The sequence below is a fragment of the Bos indicus genome, chromosome 23, assembly GCF_029378745.1.
Source record: "Bos indicus isolate NIAB-ARS_2022 breed Sahiwal x Tharparkar chromosome 23, NIAB-ARS_B.indTharparkar_mat_pri_1.0, whole genome shotgun sequence".
Classification (NCBI taxonomy): domain Eukaryota; kingdom Metazoa; phylum Chordata; class Mammalia; order Artiodactyla; family Bovidae; genus Bos; species Bos indicus.
The window spans coordinates 5,682,583-5,703,081 of NC_091782.1; the positions used below are offsets into that span (position 1 = coordinate 5,682,583).

The 20,499-nt window shown below is 38.9% G+C and overlaps 1 protein-coding gene across 2 annotated transcripts in view; it reads left to right on the plus strand.

Moving 5' to 3' along the window:
* COL21A1 (collagen type XXI alpha 1 chain) overlaps positions 1-20,499 on the plus strand; it is a 233,201-nt gene that overhangs the window by 139,194 nt on the left and 73,508 nt on the right. For both annotated transcript variants that reach the window (XM_070777764.1, XM_070777763.1), the window contains 5 exons: positions 617-670; positions 762-815; positions 19,218-19,271; positions 19,753-19,804; positions 20,374-20,429. In XM_070777764.1, the coding sequence (XP_070633865.1) occupies positions 617-670; positions 762-815; positions 19,218-19,271; positions 19,753-19,804; positions 20,374-20,429 (270 nt within the window). The remainder of the gene's footprint in view (positions 1-616; positions 671-761; positions 816-19,217; positions 19,272-19,752; positions 19,805-20,373; positions 20,430-20,499) is intronic.

Here is a 20,499-nt window from a genome sequence, read left to right on the forward strand (position 1 = left end):
TTGGTGATGGGCAGGGAGCCTGGCATGCTGTGGTTCATGGGGTCGCAAAGAGTTGGACATGACTGAGCGACTGAACTGAACTGATAATCAGGTAGTTTTAAAATGTGTCACATTTGTTTAATCCTCCAATCCTAGATGCTTTTCTTTCGAATACATTGAATATGTTTCTAATGTGCAGAACATTTCTCCGGGAACTCTGAACATTGACTCTGTATTTGCTGCTCAAAGCCTTCTTTTGCAGTGAAGCATTTCTCGATGATTTTATTGAGCTGGAGATATTTAATACTGTTTTCCTAAAGACTGGACGATGTGCATTCCTTATTAAGCATTTGCCCCTTTGTAGTTGTGGTTTCTTAAACTTCTTAAACAGTCATTAAGTGAAGTCGTAGGTGTGAGAACTGTGAGGAAGAGTGAATTCTGAAATGGAAGGCTGGGAATTCCCTGGCGGTCCAGTGGTTAACACTCTGTGCTTCTACTGTAAGGAACATGGGTTTGATCCCTGATCGAGAAACTAAGATTTCGCATGCTGCGTGGTGAAACCAAAAAGAAAATTGAAATGGAGGGCTGCCCTTTGTGAATATGATGAAATAATTATTTCTTGTTTCCTTCTCTTCAGGGATATCAGGGAATAGCAGGATCACCAGGTGTTCCAGGATCCCCGGGAATACAAGTACGTGGCCTGTGTCTTCTTATTTTAGAGGTACTGTTTCTAGTGAACCAAAGAACATAACTAACAGATTTTTATTTTGTGGTTAATTTAGGGAGCACAAGGACTGCCAGGTTACAAAGGAGAACCTGGGAGAGATGGAGAAAAGGTAAATACGCACAAACAAAGCTGGTTGTTTCAGTCACTCAAAGACAAAGGCTGTTACCTGTGATGACCCCCATTCAATGGCGTTCATCTTGGTGAAGTCCAAGATTTTGGCTCAGAAACGTCAGGGACCATTGGCTGATCAAGCACACAGGAGGCTTTTATCACCAGAACAAAGTGGTTGTCCGAAATGACCACTGGCAAATGGCACCAGTATTTGCATTGCCCTGGTGCCGTGTTCTCTGTCTGTGGCTAAGCTCCATAGGGAGCTGCCTTCTTAGAAGAGAATTATATGAGTGGAGTATGTTCCCATGTTAGTCACCTATAGCCATTTATCAGTCTCCACAATAGAAACCCATTTTAGTCTAACTGGATGGACTTCTTTCTCCTGTAGGGATTCTGTGGGTGCAGACATTTGTCTGACTTTCATTTTCTATAGCTCTGAGATTTGCCATGTTCATTTATTTATTTTTTGTTTTTTTAATTTTAGGTGCTTGGGGGTATTTAATTTATTAATGCATTCTTTGTTTAAATTGGAAGAACCATGTTCTTTAAATTTGTTCAATATTTTAGTACCTCCCCAAGGATCCAATCCTGGATCCAGGAAGCTGGCCCATATCCAAGAAGGCCATTTGGATTTGCTTAGATCGCCAAGATGATTTGTTGGCTTAATTCCTAAAGCACAATCTTATTTCTGCATTCTTTGCAGGCTCTTCTGCTGTTTGCACCTGATGAAAACTTGTGCTTAATTTTCTAGCTACAAGCCTTGCAAAATGATTGCCTTTTAAAAACAGGGTGCATGGTATTCACACCTGAGAAACACTGATCTGGACTCCATCCATTTTATATTTTTGTGATTGTTCATACTGGTTATAGGGAATTGTAGCTGCTCAAGTACTATCTCTGGATGGACCCCCTGGCAGATCTCATGATGGGGGTGCTGCTTTCAAGCTGTTTGATCTTGGCATGTGATTTGATGTCTTTGAATCTTATTTTGTCTGTTGAATCAATGGGGATTTCTTTATAGGTTTATATCACAAAATAAGTGTGATAACATATGAAAAATACTTAGTGTGGTTCCTGGTACAGGATTTTCCTTAAATAAATGTTTGTTGTTTTATTGTTCTGGTCGGTTTATCAAGGAATGAGGTTGTGGTTGGGTTGTTGCATGGGGGTGGCTGGCATGTGTCCTGGGCAGGAAATGTTAGGGCAAACAGGACAGTCAGTGACCGGAAAAGATACAGAGAAGGTGGAATCTGTCAGGGCAGCTCTGTAATGCTGGGCGGAGCTGGGGAAGACAGAGCAACAACAGCAGTTGATGGAATTCTCGAAGAAATGGTACAAAATCTTCCTGCCTCTCAAGGGACCTGGGCCTCTGTGAATGTTTTTAGCCACTGGCAATCTCTGCCTATTTTAAATGATGAAGGTGCTTCTTAGGAAGTGATGGAGAGCAGGCCAGGCCCACAGGTATGGAGATGTTTTATATTTGAATGCTCTGGGCTATCATGAGAGACCCCCAACTCCTCTATGAGAATGAGAATGAGGGATCCCATTGGGAAGCTGCAGATATTTGTTCTGAGACCACATGCCGGGCACCTCATTCTATTCTAGTGTACAGGATCATTGCTGTTTCTTTAATGTGTTCACAAGTAGCCTGATTCAGGCATGGGGTGCATATATAAAAGTATGCATGCATGAATAAATGTATTTAGGAATGGATAAATGAATATATTTGTTTAAATATTTTTGTGTTGACTTGGGTTTAAATGGTGGATTTTTATTCATTCACCATAAAAGAATTGGAGTAAAACACCTTATTTAAAAGTAAAGAACAGCAATCTATAAAAGACAGACTCACAGACACAGGGAACAGACTTGTGGTTGTCAAGGGGGAGGACGGATGGGGGAGGGAGAGAGTGGGAGGCTGGGATTAGGAAATGCAAGCTCTTATAAAAAGAGGAATAAATACAAGGTCCTACGGTACAGCACAGGGAGCTATAGTTAATATCCGCTGATAAACCATAATGGAAAAATATGAAAAAAAAATATACACACACACACATACATATATGTATATACGTAGAGCAGCATCAGTTTGCTGTACACCAGAAACTAACACAACATTGTAAACCAACTATACTCCAATAAAATAAAATTTAGGCAAAAAAAGAACAATAATTCTATTAGTTGCCTCTTAAGCTACCTGCTCTATCATTTTGAGTCATTGTATTATCTTTAAAATAGAAGCAAGTGACTCTCAGAAAGCCGTATATTCTAATGAAGAAGACAAAATGAATAAGATGTATGTTTATATAAATTTCTCTGTTTTCAGCCTAGCAGTGATTTTGTTCAGTGTTGTTTTCTGAAGTTCATTGTTTGGGCGTCAACTCTGGTGGACGTGACTATGGGCCTAAAATCCCAATGTGTTGCCCCTAACTTCCCTCTTGACATCCCCTGTGGCTCTGAGAATTGCTTTACTGGAGAGCTACAATAGTTTAGTGAGTTAAAGGCTTTTCCTTGGTTCTCTCTCCAGAATGTTCAGCAAAGGGAAGGTTGAAAACATACCCTGGGGATGGCCTTGACTTGTGGTCAATCAGGGCATTTTTTCCAGGCATCACCCATGGCCTTCAGGGGATTGTTCCACATGTACTGTTCTCTGTTGGGATATTTTCCCAGAATAATTTCCATTTTGTGGATTTCCACTGAAAACTCTCATGGGAGTTTCCACTTAAGATAATTAAAATTATATGCACTTTCTTGCTGACTGTAACATTTGTTCCTCACATATCAGGGAAGAGAATGTATATAGATTTTGTATGGTTTCTTTTTCCCTGAATTTACAAAATTAAGAGGACATCTTATCCACCAAATGGTCTTCAGTTGATGACTTTCAGTCCAAAGCTATTCTTTGGACTCTAAGAAATACTTTAACTACTTCAAAGCACTTCCCCAACCTTAAGGAAGCCTAATATATTTAAATCATGTGGAGAAATATATTTTGTTAAAAAACATTAAGCTGGGTTGATTAACTGATGTATATTTATGGGTTTTCTAATTGACTATGAAACTTTGCATGGCAAATGTAATTTTAGAGACACAGGAAGCATTAATAATTTTTTTAAACTAGCCAGACTTTGTTCAAATTCATCATTTGGTTTTTTAGGGTTTAAGAAAAAATATATCTTAATTCTAACTAAGGTTATCTTTATGGTACCAATTATATACATTTTGTTTAGTATCTTCACCAGAGCATCAAACACTTGAATTGTCTTTTCAGGATCTCTTTGTCCACTTGCTCTCAGCATCATATCAGGGCATCATGTGATGAGCGAGCCTTTCTTAGATGAATAAGCCTCATTATCTGGGCTTTGAAAGGCAAAAGCTGAAGTGATGTTACAGTGACATCTATTACACAATCAAGGAATTCCAATATATATATGTTGAGAATAGTAATAAAGGACCCAGCTGAAAGGGTTATTAGGGAATAATATTTTAAAATTCAGCATTCCAGTGGCTTTACTTCTTCACCTCTCACCTCTAGCAGTGTTCCTGTAGATAGATTATTTTTTTTTAATAAAATTTAAACAAAGCCAGTAATGACATAGGAGGGAGACATAGAATTGGCTTAGGAAGGGGCCACTTTTTACTTCTTTATTCTTCTTTTTCCTTCTTTCTTAACTAGGGAGAGTAGTCTGCCCATGTAGATTTCTGATAGCCCCGTGGCCCAAACGTGGGTGTGTGCCCCTGTGTGTTGCAAGGTGGGGGAAGGCTTAATGCAGTGACAAGTTTCAGGCTGTACCCTGAATTTAGACTGCTTCACCTTCCTAGTCATGCTTCTTACTGTCTTTAAATCTGTTTTCCCAAATCTAGAAGGTTGGGCTACAAGTATTTCTTCAGAGCCTTGTTGTGCAGACTAACTAAGGCCAGGCATATGTTTGACCAGAATTAAACACTGTAAATTAGGGGTGATGACCATGGTCATCATGGTGATTTGTAAACTGCCAAAAAAAAAAAAAAAATTGTAGTTTATCCATTATTGTTTCTCTTAGTGTTGGATTGCACCTTCAGGAGTGCCGTAAACCTTGTTTTGCTCCCTTTACCCTCGTTGATGTGTGTGTAGCTCTATTCTGCCCTCTCTTCTGTTGCCATGGTGAACTGTCCTTGTGTAATGCCCAGCCCTCCTACGTGCTCTAGGTCTCATCCTTCTCCATTACTGTGTTATTCATTAGTCCTGCTCTTCTGTGTCTCAAGCTTTTTCTTTAAAAAAAAAAAAATTGATTGAAATAAAGTTGATTTACAATGTTGTGCTGATTTCTTCTGTACAACAGAATGACTCAGAGTGAGCAGAATGACTCAGTCATGTGTATGTGTGTGTATATATACATATATGTTCTATGGGCTTCCCAGGTGGCGCTAGTGGTAAAGAACCAGCCTGCCAATACAGGAGACATAAGAGAAGTGGGTTCGATCCCTGGGTCTGGAAGATCCCCTGGAGGAGCGCACAGCAACCCATTCCAGTATTCTTGCCTGCAGAATCCCCATGGACAGAGGATCCTGGTGGTCTATAATTCATAGGGTCACAAAGAGTCAGGCATAACTTAAGCAACCTGGCCTGCACACATACGTTTCACATGATGTGATGTATGTAAGCATTCTTTTTCATATTCCTGCCCATTGTGGTTTGTCTGCAGGATATTCAGTACAGTTGTCTGTGCCATACAGTAGGGCCTTGTTTATGCATGCTGTAAATAACAGGTTGCATCTGCTAATCCCAGACTCCCGCTCTATGGCTCCCCCAGGCCCTCCCCCTCGGCACCCCCAGTCTGTTCTCTGTGTCTGTGAGTTTGTTTCTATTTCATGGATAAGTTCACTTGTGTCACATTTTGGATTCCACATATAAGCTGTATTTTATATATATATATAATATTATATTTATATTCCACACATAAGTATACGTCTTTCTCTTTCTGGCTTACTTCACTTAGTGTGATAATCTCTAAGTTCATCCATGTTGTTGCAAATGGCATTATTTCATTCTTTTTTTGCTGAGTAATATTCTACTGTAGATAGATAGGCAGACAGATAGACCCCATGTCTTCTTTATCCACCCATCTATTGATGGATGCTTAGGCTGTTTTTATGTCTTGGTTATTGTACATGGCACTGCTGTGAACACAGGCATGCAGATACTTATTCAAATTATAGTTTTGTTAGGTTACATGCCCAGGGGCAGGGTTGCTGGACCATATGGCTACTTTGATCTTTCTTCATTAAATTTTCCCAGTCACCCAAGGCATGACCCATCAGAAACGTACCAAGGTAAACCCACTACAAAGCTTCCTTCAGCTAGCCCCTATTTTTCTGTTTCCCATCACAATGTAAATACTCAGAAACTCTCTTGAACCCCCTCCAGGAGGTTGCCCATCCCAACCTTATGTTGCATGATTAAATCATCAGTTTCCCCTCTCTTTGAAAGCCAGGAGTTGTTGTTTTCAGGTATCTCTCTTTATCTGTGTCTCAGCAGCATTTGACACAACTATCTATTGCCTTCTTTTTGGAACTATTCTTCTCCTGGCTTCTGGGACCACATGTTCCTAGGTTTTCTCTTGCTTTCACTGGTTCCCTTTTCATGATTTAATTGTTGTCTTCTCTCTCTGTTCTCTAGATATTGGGGAGTCCCAGTTTCAACCCCATGCCCTTCCTCTCCTCCAATGATAGTTTATTATTCTATTATTATTAAATATAAATGAATATGAATATCAATTTATGTGTCAAATATATATCCACATCAGTGATAAGCATATATTGGTATCAGTGTATGTTGGGGCTTCCTAGGTGGCGCTAGTCATAAAGAACCCCCTTGCCAATACAGGTAGATGTAAGAGATGTGGGTTTGATCCTGCGTCAGGAAGATCCCTTGGAGGAGGGCATGGCAACCCATTACAGCATTCTTGCCTGGAGAATCCCTTGGACAGATGGAACCTGGTGGGCTACAGTCCATAGGGTTGCAAAGAGTCAGACATGACTCATGCATGTATGCATGCATAAGTATATGTTATAAATCGTAGAATAAATAATAAAGTATTATTAAATAAATATCCACACACACTTTTTTCTTAATGAAATGTTTTGTTTCATCTGAATCTGGAGAAATCCTGAAGTTGTTATAAGCAAGGCTCTTTTAGAAAAACTTTCTCTCCTTTGTAGAGAAGAAGTGGCACCACGGTTTCCTTCTCTCCTACCTCCTTTCCTTAGAAGCTTTTCCTCCAAGGCAGCAGGACCCTCCAGAAATCTTCTCTGGAGTCAGGCTTGGCTGAGCTTCCCTCCCATCTGTCCATGTGATGCTGACCTGTGTGTTTTGTCTTTCCCTACGTCTGCAGATGCTTTTGCAGACTCTCGACTGTTTCCCGATCCTTCACCCTCTTTCCTTTTAGGGCACTATACTGGATTCAGCCTCTCAGTTCATGATGAATAACCGTTCATTCTACGTCCTGCCTCATTTCTTAGCTGCTCTGCCACTTCTTGTCCTGTTTCCTTTTTCTCTACTGCCGTCATTGGGAAGCTTAAAACTTTTGTTGAGTTTTTACAGAATGTTTCGTCTTTTCTTGATTTCAGACTCTCATCTCTTGTCTTCACTTGAGTGTGCCCTGTGTTGTGCTCACTGATTAACTGTGGCAGGGATGCTCCGGAAGGCGTAGTCCAATGGTGACTCCCAAGCCCAAGGGAATGCCCCTGTTAGAGAGGGAATGTACTAGTAGATTTAAACAGCTACCAGTAAATCTGGCCTGAGCCCACGTGACACTTAGTGTCTGCTTTTATCTAAGAGGATAAGAAACAAAGAAGAGGTAGAAGACGTGTACTATCTTGGATGCCTGAAGGTGTTACTGTTGGGTCTAGTTTTTCTGTTTTATTTTTAGATATACTTGCGTGTATGTTATCCACATGCATTCTCTATCGCATGCCTCTTCACAAAAAGTCCTATAAGGTTAGTAGCATAAATCATGCCTTGCCCATTTTACAGTAATTCTGAGCTAGATAATCCCTTTTTTACAAGTTTGAAACTGAGAAATGAGAAACTTGTCATCTGCCTGAATTTACTCAAGAATTAGGGGTTGAAACAAAATGTCTTCATCTCAGTGTGGCTTTCTTTTCACCCTATTTTTTTTTTTGCTTTCACCAGAATCTTTTTTAACAGTGTGATTTTTCCTTTTTTGCTCTATTAGCTGCAGTATGGAAAGGCCTGTGAGCAGCTGAGGAGAAGGGGAGGGGAAAGGGGGGAAGGGATGAGGAAGGGCAGGGGAGGAGGGGGAAAAGGGGAGGGAGGAGGAGGCTGGAGGGATGAGTGATGGTTTGCACTGATTGCGCCATGTGAGTGGATTCATAATCTTACTTTTCCATGTGTACCTGTAAGATGTTTCTGCCATATCTCAGAAATAAAGGCTTTAAGAAAGAAAAAAAAAAAATCACTTTTGAGAAGGAAGGGGTTGTTCACTTTAGATCTTGGTTCATCAAAATTTTTAAACTGCAAAATCTTTGCAGTGAAAAACTTTTGGGCATGTTCAGTTCAGTTCAGTCGCTCAGTCGTGTCCGACTCTTTGCGACCCCATGAATCGCAGCACGCCAGGCCTTCCTGTCCATCACCAACTCCTGGAGTTCACCCAGACTCACATCCATCGAGTCAGTGATGCCATCCAGCCATCTTATCCTCTTTTGTCCCCTTCTCCTCCTTCCCCCAATCCCTCCCAGCATCAGAGTCTTTTCCAATGAGTCAACTCATTTGGGCATGTAGTCCCATGTATGAATTATACACTGTGCTACTGAACAAAGGATTATATACATTAAAAACACAGACACATGTTAATTTTAAAAGAATGAGAGTTTTAAAATATTAGTTTTCATATTTTCTTGCTACTCAAAGAAGTAATCTCAGCCTAACTTTGGAGACTGTGACTCTTAATCAACCTATCAGATTGACAGTCTCATCAAAGGCATGTTCATCAGTCATAAAAGGGTTGGAGGCAACCTGGAGAAAATGGAACTACTTTACTGCAAATGTTGGATTCTCTTTGATTCTAATCTCTTGTAAACTAAGTGGAAACCAAGAGTGTGACTCCTCAAAATAATTATTTTAATGGAATTTTCTTGGAGGACTCGAGTATTTACTGTATTTTAGAAAATGGAAGTATTTTATTTATTCAGTAAATTATCATGAATCATCATTAAGTCATCAGCTAGGACAGAGTAGGTTATGCTGCAATGACAGACAAATCCCAAATGCTGATGCCTTAAAACAAAAGATTTATTGCTCATTAAATTAAACTAAGTTCTTAGCAGACTCAGGCGTGCAGAAGTTTCACTCTCTAGATTATAACTAATTATGCTACGAGGTCCTTGGAGAATCAAACAGCTGTTCTTAAACCACTTCCATTCATCATTATTTAGCCAGAGCAAATTTTGTAAACCACACCAACTTCAAGTGTCAGACAAGTGTGATTCCCCCATAAGCTTAGAAGTAAGAATATAAATATTGATAAATAATGATCACATCTACTAAGACAAAATAGGAGTGCATGGAGAATGGATGTTTTTCTCAAGGAGATTCGGGTCTAATAAATCACATGACCCATACAAAGAACTATTTGAAGAGAGATTATTGGCATTATGTGCCAAAGATGAGAGTTGAAAAAAACTCAAGCAGTTTAGTGGAAAGTTGAAAATTCAAAAAGGCTTTGTGAGTGAAACTGTAAACAGAAGCTTAATCACAGCTATAGACTTATAGGAGCTGTTTTTTTTCCAACTTAAGGAACCTCTAACTTAGGGGTGCTGTGGTTCCTTAGTGTGGGTATATTATCAACAAGACTGTAATGAACATCTTTGTATGTATTTCTCAGTAAATTTTTCTGAGTATATCCATAGGAAAAGTTCTCAGAGGTGGAATTGATTAGAGAATCAAAGGGTTAATTTCATAACTAAATTTTAATGCAAATTGTTTACCTTCAAGAAAGTGTGTACTCCATCAACAAGTATGTGGAAAATATCTTTTCCCACACATTTTTCAGCATTGATACTCATTAAAATTTCTGATTTTAATTACTATAAGTTCAAAATGATACTGGTTTGATTTGTAATTCTTTTTTAGTGAGTAAGGTAAAGTACCCTGTCATGTGATTTTGGAAACAGTATCCAGTTTAGTACAGTTCAGCCACTCAGTCATTTCTGACTCCTTGAGAGCCCACAGACTGCAGCACGCCAGGCCTCCCTGTCCACCACCAACTCCCAGAGCTTACTCAAACTCATGTCCATTAAGTCAGTGATGCTATCCAACCATCTCATCCTCTGTTGTCCCCTTCTCCTCCTGCTTTCAATATTTCCCAGCATCAGGGTCTTTTCAAATGAGTCAGTTCTTTGCATCAGGTAGCCAAAGTATTGGAGTTTCAGCATCAGTCCTTTCAGTGAATATTCAGGAGTGATTTCCTTTAGGATGGACTGGTTGGATCTCCTTGCAGTCCAAGGAACTCTCAAGAGTCTTTTCCAATACCACAGTTCAAAAGCATCGATTCTTTGGCACTCAGCTTTCTTTACAGTCCAACTCTTACATCAATGCATGACTACTGGAAAAACCATAGCTTTGACTGGATAGACCTTTGTCAGCAAAGTAATGTCTCTGCTTTTTAATATGGTATCTAGGTTAGTCATACTTTTCTTCCAAGGAGCAAGTGTCTTTTAATTCCATGGCTGCAGTCACCATCTGCAGTGATTTTGGAGATCCCCAAAAAGAAGTCTGTCACTGTTTCCATTGTTTCCCCATAATTTGCCAGGAGATGGGACAGGATGCTATGAACTTACTTTTATGAATGTTGAGTTTTAAGCCAACTTTTTCACTCTCCTCTTTCATTTTCATCAAGAGGCTCTTTAGTTCTTCTTCGCTTTCTGCCATAAGGGTGGTGTCATCTGCCTACCTTAGGTTATTGATATTTCTCCCAGAAATCTTGATTCCAGTTTGTGCTTTATCCAGTCCAGCATTTTGCATGATGTATTCTACATATGAACTAAATAAGCAGGGTGACAATATACAGCCTTGACGTACTCCTTTCCCTATTTGTTGTTGTTCCATGTCCAGTTCTAACTGTTGCTTCTTGACCTGCATACAGATTTCTCAGGAAGCAGGTCAGGTGGTCTGGTATTCCCATCCTTGAAGACTTTTCCACAGTTTATTGTGGTCCACACAGTCAAAGGCTTTGGCATAGTCAATAAAGCAAAAGTAGATGTTTTTCTGGAACTCTCTTGCAATGGATGTTGGCAATTTGATCTCTGGTTCCTCTACCTTTTCTAAATCCAGCTTGAACATCTGGAAGTTCATGGTTCATGTACTGTTGAAGCCTGTCTTGGAAAATTTTGAGCATTACTTTGCTAGCGTGTGAGATGAGTGCAATTGTGCGGTAGTTTGAGCGTTCTTTGGCATTTCCTTTCTTTGGGATTGGAATGAAAACTGACCTTTTCCAGTCCTGTGGCCACTGCTGAGTTTTTCAATTTTGCTGGCATATTGAGTGTAGCACTTACACAGCATCATCTTTTAAGATTTGAAATAGCTCAATGGAATTCCATCACCTCCACTAGCTTTGTTTGTACTGATGCTTCCTAAGGCCCACTTGACTTCACACTCCAGGATGTCTGGCTCTAGGTGAGGGATCACACCACTGTGGTTATCTGGATCATGAAGATCTTTTTTGTACAGTTCTTCTGTGTATTTTTGCCACCTCTTCTTAATATCTCCTGCTTCTGTTAGGCCCATACCATTTCTGTCCTTTATTGAGCCCATCTTTGCATGAAATGTTCCCTTGGTATCTCTAATTTTCTTAACGAGATCTCTAGTCTTTCCCATTCTGTTGTTTTCCTCTATTTCTTTGCATTGATCACTGAGGAAGGCTTTCTTATCTCTCCTTGCTATTTTTTGGAACTCTGCATTCAAATGGGTTTATCTTTCCTTTTCTCCTTTGTCTTTTTCTTCTTTTCTTTTCTCAGCTATTTGTAAGGCCTCCTCAGACAACCATTTTGCTTTTTTGAATTTTTTTCTTGGGGATGATCTTAATCCCTGCCTCCTGTACAATGTCACGAACCTCCATCCATAGTTCTTCAGGCACTCTATCAGATCTAATCCCTTGAATCTATTTGTCACTTCCACTGTATAATCATGGAAATAATGTTACTTCTCTGCAATTTGATTTTTATTCATATGCATTTTTTCCCTTCTGGGCTGTTCATCTTTTTTAAGAATGATTTTTATATGCATGTCATAAATTCTGTGAAAATAATTTTCCTGAATTATATTATGTGTTTTAATTTGTTTTTTAGAATTTTAGTCATACAGAAATTTAAAATATGTATATATATAATATATGTATATGTACATATATATAAAGTTTTACTTCTTTTCTCCTATATTTGTATCTGTATAGAAAGATTCAGCATTCTAACATTTTGAATACAATTATGCATGATTTAATTTTTAAAATTTCTATTATTTTATATTTTAATCTTAAAAATTTTTGGTATTTGGAGTAAAGTTAGATGAGTATTCATATTTTTACCTTTCTTTTTCTAAAAGAATAGCCAATTACTGCAACAGTATTTATGAAATTTCACTTTTTCTCCATTTATTTTAAAAACCATTTCTAAACCAATTCACAATTTCTAAATTTCCATTTTCATTTGGGTCCAGTGTTTTTGGCTTTCCACTCTGTTCCACTTATCTGTCTACATCTTCTCCACGGCCAAATTGTTTAATTATTGTCACTTCATAATGTGATTTAATATTGGCAGGCCTAGTACTTCTTCATTACTCTTTATGATCAAAATTTTCCTGGCTATTCTTACATGCTTATTTTTCCACATAAAGTCCTGTATCTTTTTTTTTTCAATTTTTAAAAGAGGTTTCTATTTCTATTTTAATGAGGATTCCTTTGAATTTATGGATTAATTTTAGAGGCACTAACATCACTTCAGTATTGAGTTTTCCTATTCAGGATTGTGATTTACCTTTCTTCTCATTTCAATCTTAAAACTCAATGGAATAATATTATAATTTATTTTGTATTGGTTCTCAACATTACCTAAGTTTATATGTAGGAATTTTTGTCTCTTTTGGTCCTATTATAAGTAGAACATTTTCTTTAATATATTTTTATATTGGTTATTGCTTATACATATAAAAACTGTTTTGTATGTTAATTTTTAAAACAGCAATTAACTGATTTCTCTTATCAGTTATTTCAAGGTAATAGGTATATTGGCAAATAGAGATATAATCATAAATAAATATATTTTGTACTCTTCTTTCCAGGTTTTACCTCTTTTATTTTTATATTTTGTCTTAATTCATGGGCTAGTAAAAACTGGCAGAAAAACATTAAAAGCAGTGGTGATACAAGGCAACTTTGTTTAAAAGTTTTGCACAGTCATAGTCTCTTTTAGTCCAGATTTGTGGTTCTTTTGGTAGAATAATTCTCTCAACAGCAAATATTTATTTGTAATTTTGTATTGTTGACTTGTGATTCTGGCCTGTAGCATCATCCACAGTTTTATTTTAGTCATGGCCATTTCTGCATTCACTGGTTAGTTAATAATAAGTAGCAGTTTCTTTTTATTAAACCATCATGTCCAGCTTGAGAGAATGTTTTGAAGCAACTTTTAGTAATTTAGAGAATTTGAGAATAGTTTTTCATGTTTATGGGGTTCTCAAGGCAAGAGTACTGAATTGGTTTGGCATTCCCTTCTCCAGTGGACCACATTTTATCAGAACTCGCCACCATGACCCGTCCGTCTTGGGTGGCCCTACACGGCATGGTTCATAGTTTCATTGAGTTAGACAAGGCTGTGGTCCATGTGATCAGATTGGTTAGTTTCCTGTGATTGTGGTTTTCAGACTGTCTGCCCTCTGATGGAGAAGGATAAGAGGCTTATGGAAGCTTCCTGATGGGAGAGAGACTGAAGGGAAAATTGGGTCTTGTTCTGATGGGTAAGGCCATGTTCAGTAAATCTTTAATCCAATTTTCTGTTGATGGGTGGAGCTGTGTTCCCTCCCTGTAATTTACATGGGCCAAACTCTGGTGGAGGTAATGAAGATAATGGTGACAATGGTGACCTCCTTCAAAAGGTCCCATGCATGATGCCCTGCTACACTCAGTGCCCCCAGCCCTGCAGCAGGCCAGTGCCAACCCACCCCTCTGCTAGAGACTCCTGGACAGTCACAGGCAAGTCTGGTTCAGTCTCCAGTGGGGTCACTGCTCATTTCTCCTGGGTCCTGGTGTGCACAAAGCTGGGCAAAGGCTAATAGAGTTTTGCCAAGAGAACGCACTGGTCATAGCAAACACCCTCTTCCAACAACAAAAGAGAAGACTCTACATATGGACATCACCAGATGGTCAATACCAAAATCAGATTGATTATATTCTTTGCAGCTAACAATGAAGAGGCTCTATACAGTCAGCAAAAACAAGACTGGGAGCTGACTGTGGCACAGATCATGAACTCCTTATTGCCAAATTCAGACTTAAATTGAAGAAAGTAGGGAAAACCACTAGACCATTCAGGTAAATCAAATCCCTTACCATTATACAGTGGAAGTAAGAAATAGATTCAAAGGATTAGATTTGACAGAGTGCCTGAAGAACTGTGGACAGGTTTGTGACATTGTATAGGAGGCAGGGATCGTGACCATCCTCAAGAAAAAGAAAAGCAAAAAGGCAAAATGGCTGTCTGAGGAGGCCTTACAAATAGCTGTGAATAGAAGAGCTAAAGACAAAGGAGAAAAGGAAAGATATACCCATTTGAATAAAGAGTTCCAAAGAATAGCAAGAAGAGATAAGAAAGCCTTCCTCAGTGTTCAATGCAAAGAAATAGAGGAAAACAATAGAATGGGAAAGACTAGAGATCATTTCAAGAAAATTAGAGATAGATACCAAGGGAACATTTCATGCAAAGATGGGCTCAATAAAGGACAGAAATGCTATGGACCTAAGAGAAGCAGAAGATATTAAGAAGAGGTGGCAAAAATACACAGAAGAACTGTACAAAAAAGATCTTCATGATACAGATAACCACAACGGTGTGATCCCTCACCTAGAGCCAGACATCCTGGAGTATGAAGTCAAGTGGGCCTTAAGAAGCATCACTATGAACAAAGCTAGAGGAGGTGATGGAATTCCAGCTGAGCTATTTCAAATCCTAAGAGATGATGCTGTGAAAGTGCTACACTCAATATGCCAGCAAATTTGGAAAACTCAGCAGTGGCCACAGGACTTTAAAAGGTCAGTGTTCATTCCAATCCCAAAGAAAGGCAATGCCAAAGAATGCTCAAACTACCGCACAATTGCACTCATCTCACATGCTAGCAAAGTAATGCTCAAAATTCTCCAAGTCAGGTTTCAACAGTATGTGAACTGCAAAATTCCAGATGTTTAAGCTGGTTTTAGAAAAGGCAGAGGATCCAGATATCAAATTGCCAGTACCCATTGGATCAAACGAAAAAGCAAGAGAGTTCCAGAAAAACATCTACTTTTGCTTTATTGACTATGCCAAAGCCTTTGACTGTGTGGACCACAACAAACTGTGGAAAATTCTTCAAGAGATGGGAATACCAGACCACCTGACCTGCCTCCTGAGAAGTCTGTATGCAAGTCAAGAAGCAACAGTTAGAACTGGACATGGAACAAGACTGGTTCCAAATAGGGAAAGGAGTACTTCAAGGCTGTATATTGTCACCCTCTTATTTAACTTATATGCAGGGTACATCATGAGAAACACTGGTCTGGATGAAGGACAAGCTGGAGTCAAGATTGCTGTGAGGAATATCAATAACCTCAGATAGGCAGATGACACCACCCTTATGGCAGAAAGTGAATAAGAACTGAAGAGCCTCTTGATGAAAATTAAAGAGAGTGAAAAAGTTGGCTTAAAGCTCAACATTCAGAAAACTAAGTTCATTGCATCTGGTCCCATCACTTCATGGCAAATACAATAGGAAACATTGGAAACAGTGACAGACTTGGTTTTTTTGAGCTCCAAAATCACTGCAGATGGTGACTGCAGCCATGAAATTAAAAGATGCTTGCTTCTTGGAAGGAAAGTTACGACCAACGTAGACAGCGTATTAAAAAGCAGAGACATTACTTTGCTGACAAAGGTCCATCTAGTCAAAGCTATAGGTTTTCCAATAGTCATGTATGGATGTGAGTTGGACTATAAAGAAAGTTGAGCACTGATGAATTGATGCTTTTGAACTGTGGTGTTGGAGAAGAATTGAGAGTCCCTTGGACTGCAAGGGACTGCAATCCATCCTAAAGGAAATCAGTCCTCAATATTCATTGGAAGGACTGATGCTGAAGCTGAAACTCCAATACTTTGGCCACCTGATGCGAAGAAATGACTCATTTGAAAAACCCTGATGCTGGGAAACATTGAAGGCAGGAGGAGAAGGGGACAGAAGAGGATGATATGGTTGGATGGCATCACTGACTCAATGAACGTGAGTTTGAGAAAGCTCCAGGAGTTGGCAATGGACAAGGAGGCCTGGTGTACTGTAGTCCATGGGGTCGCAAAAGTCGGACACAACTCAGCAACTCAACTGAACTGAACTGACTGAACTGAGAATGGTTTTTAGGGGCACACACTTGAGTTGTTCCTTTACAGAGGCTGTGTTTTGACTGAACTTCTTTCAAAGGCCTTCTCCAATTTCTTAATTTGCCTATTAGAGATGGGGGTTAAAAGGTGTATTCTCCCTATCCCAGTATTTTTAGACTTGGTCTATTCTTTTAATTGCAACTTGAAAACTGGCTGATTCTTTTCTGTACTGATCTCTTTTATAGTTACCTTTTCAGATGTAGCCAATACCAACTGATTCCTGATACTGTCATTCTTTTTTTCAGTTCTTTAGCTAAGTTCATTGGATGCATTCTTTGCCTTTACAGTTAATTACAAGCAAGGTTTTCACCAAATATTCACTGCATTACACAAATCACTGTATTTCCAACCTCCAAAATTTTTCAGTGGCCACTACCTAGCCTCAGAGCCACCGCCATATTTATTTTTTTTAAATATTATTATTTGGCAGCCTCTTTTTGCTAGTAGATAAATTTTTATATTAATCAACGTAGGCTAACCTTTCCTGCAGTAACTGATGACTCAACTGCTTAATGGCAAACATAGCAGCATTTGTCTTTCACATTACAGAACCATTGTAGGTAGACACGGGCTTACTTTTACAACTTCTTTGCTACCTATTACTCTTAAACCTTGGACGCTACTTGGCTGAGTGTATTGGGTTTGAGTTTCCCTTTCTTGTGCTTTGTATTTTGTAGATATTGCCTTAGTAATCTCCAAGCATTTTACTGTTTCTCTGCTCCTCCCCTCTTCATTGCTGGATATTAATATGGATGCTGTGCCTTTTAGTTTTACTTAAAAATCTTGCTTATGCACATTGAGGGTAGTTTTGTCCAGATTTTATGTTTTCTTGGTTCCAGTGTGGGTTAATTTTCCTGGTCTTCTCACTTCATCTTAGGTTGGTTTATCTTATCTCCAGGAAAATATCACCAGTTTGAAGATGGTGTCTTCTATAAGTAGTCAGAGAATGGAATTCTTAGGTGGGACTAGGTTCACCCTTAAAGGGAGTTCAGTTTACCCTTCTTTTTGTACTTTTATTAAGTACTGATTAGTCAGCTAAATTCCATCTTATCAAGAGTGTATCTTGTCTACCTGACCTTCAACTCTTGTCTCAATTCAGATAGGTAGTTCTCTCACCTTAATGCTGGAAATGGAAAAATGGGGTAGTAAGGTAACCATGTGATTTGGTGACTTGGAATTTAGGGTGGAAAGAGTAGCCTTTCAAGGGTTCTATGCCTTGAATAACTGTCAACTCTTTAAAACGTGTGAATAAACAACCTTCATTAAAATTGCAATTTTTAAGAGTTACATCTATCATAGATAATTGGTCACATCTTCTTCTCTCTCTACCAGACAGCTAAGGAAATCATACATTTTTTTGTATGCAGTGTCTTAATTTGCCTAAATAAACGTGAATTAACCTAAATCTTGCTGAGTGAGCCATTGGGCTTCTCTTGAAACTCTGTCTTGACAATTAAGATTTTTGAAGGTAAGACAGCAGCACTAAGTCCCACAGAAATAAGTATTAAAATTATGTCCACCAAATATCACACTGTTGTGATTTTCTCCATCTCTCCTCTTCTGGAGATCACATAGATCCTTCCCTCTTTATGCTGCTAAGTCGCTTCAGTCGTGTTCGACTCTGTGCGACCCTATAGACGGCAGCCCACAGGGCTCCCCCATCCCTGGGATTCTCCAGGCAAGAACACTGGAGTGGGTTGCCATTTCCTTCTCCATGGGTGAAAGTGAAAAGTGAAAGTGAAGTCGCTCAGTCGTGTCCGACTCTTCGCGACCCCATGGACTGCAGCCTACCAGGCTCCTCTGTCCATGGGCTTTTCTAGGCAAGAGTACTGGAGTGGGGTGCCATCGCCTTCTCCGTGAGGATAGAGACTGTACCTTTTTTCCTGTTTCCCTGGTTCGCAATAACAACATCATTCTGGTGGGGAAAGCAGACCAGTTTTGGTAGCCCTGGTAGGAAAGGTGGATCTTGCATTTACCTAGGTTGGGGGCGGGAGGACCCTCTCTGGAGGGAATGCTAAATGGGTATATATGAGTGAGACAGGAGGCTCTGGTAGACACATATGAATATACACCTGCTTCCCTGGTAGCTCAGTAGTTAAAGCATCTGCCAGCAATGCAGGAGACCTGGGTTCGATCCCTGGGTTGGGAAGATCCCCTGGAGAAGGAAATGGCAACCCACTCCAGTATTCTTGCCTGGAGAATCCTATGGACAGAGGAACCTAGTGGGCTACAGTCCACTGGGTCACAAAGAGTCGGACACGACTGAGTGACTTCACTTTCACTTTCACAAACAATGTACTGAGACCTGCAATAGGAGAAAAATCCTCCACAGAATCCTAGACTTTCATCTCAGGTCTATCTGCACTGAGCTGGGACCTCAGAGGACAGCTCTCTCAGGAGAGTGTTAGCCCTCGGCCATTTCCATTAACTCCTAGGTCTTGCCACATAAAAGCCTAAGTGTTTTTAGAATGGATGACTGCTCTCTAAGGTTGGGTAAGGACTGTTGATGAGATTCTCCTGGCCTCTCATATTCTCCTTCTCTGATTATAAATGAAACTCTGCTAAAAGAGGATTAGTCTTTTATAGAGACAGGGTTTTAGTGTAGATGTATATTTAACTGTTTGCAGATTTGTTTCCAATAGATTTTGTCAAGAATGAGGTGGAAGAGTATATGTTGATATTTTTAGGCTGAAATGTGTTTTCTTTAATTAATTTGTTTTATTTTCAGGGTGACCGTGGACTTCCTGGTTTTCCTGGGCTTCATGGAATACCAGGATCGAAGGTTGAAGAAACCTATTCTTTATAAAATTAAGCAATGTTGCATTTTACTTCAAATTTGAAATAACTGTGTTATAAATGTGCTATCAATAAATGCTCATATATTAAATGACTAGGTTAAGATTAGTATATAGTTTACATAAAGCTTTTACAAATTTCCTTTAAAATTTTAAGCCATAAATCTATAGTGTTGTAAATCTTATAGTATTTAAAAGTTGATGAGTAACTTTGATTATACAGAAATTCTCTTAACTTTTATCATATAAAGCCCTGTTAGAGTATCAAATGCCCTCACTTTTCCTTGCTTTTGCTTTATAAAGCCTGGGATATAAGACTTTTGTAAATAAATTTTAAACATTTTATTTCTACTTTACTTTGATGTTAGCATATTAAACTCTGTTGTGTATAATTGGTGTTTTTCTTTAATCTATAAGAGAAATACTAAATACTTCTCTAAAACTCAGGATTTATATTTTGTCTTTTAGGGTGAAATGGGCCCCAAAGGAGATAAAGGAGCACCTGGATTTTATGGCAAAAAGGGAAGTTTAGAGTATCATATTGAACTTTCAATATAATGGAAATAGAAAATTGAAATTTCAGTCCCAGTCCACTGTTCTGGCAATTAGCTTTTTTCACCTTTCTCTGTGGGGTTTATTCAGAACAACGAAATAATGGAAAAATGACTATTGACTGTTATGCTTGATTTTCTATAAGAATACTTTGTGTTATTGACCCTTCTGAACTTTCAAAATATTTATAGAGAGAGATTACTTGGAAGTAGTAGCTGTTTAACAGCATGTCCATGGAGACTCTTATTTTTTCTCACTGAAGGGAAATTATGTTCTCTCTATATTTAAGATACACATTTCTTCTTAATTCTGCCTAGATGTGGTTTCTGTGTTTAGATGCTTGTAATAATTCTGCATCCATCTTATTCTCAACGTCATGTGTGTCCTGGTAAAATAATGCCGAAAGCTGCGGGGCCAACACAAGCTGTGGTTCCATGCGTTCTATCAGTCCTTGAGGACATTATCTTTCTTTCCTATTTAAGTTTGAGTTGGAATTTCAAAACCTTGTAAAGATTGTTTTTGTTTGTTTTTAAAAACAGGGCGCAAAAGGTGAACAGGGGAACGCTGGCTTTCCTGGCCTTCCTGGACGTGCTGTGAGTTTGACGGAAATTTTTCTTAAGTATTCTACATTAAATAAAATTTATCCTGTACTATCTTCTTTTA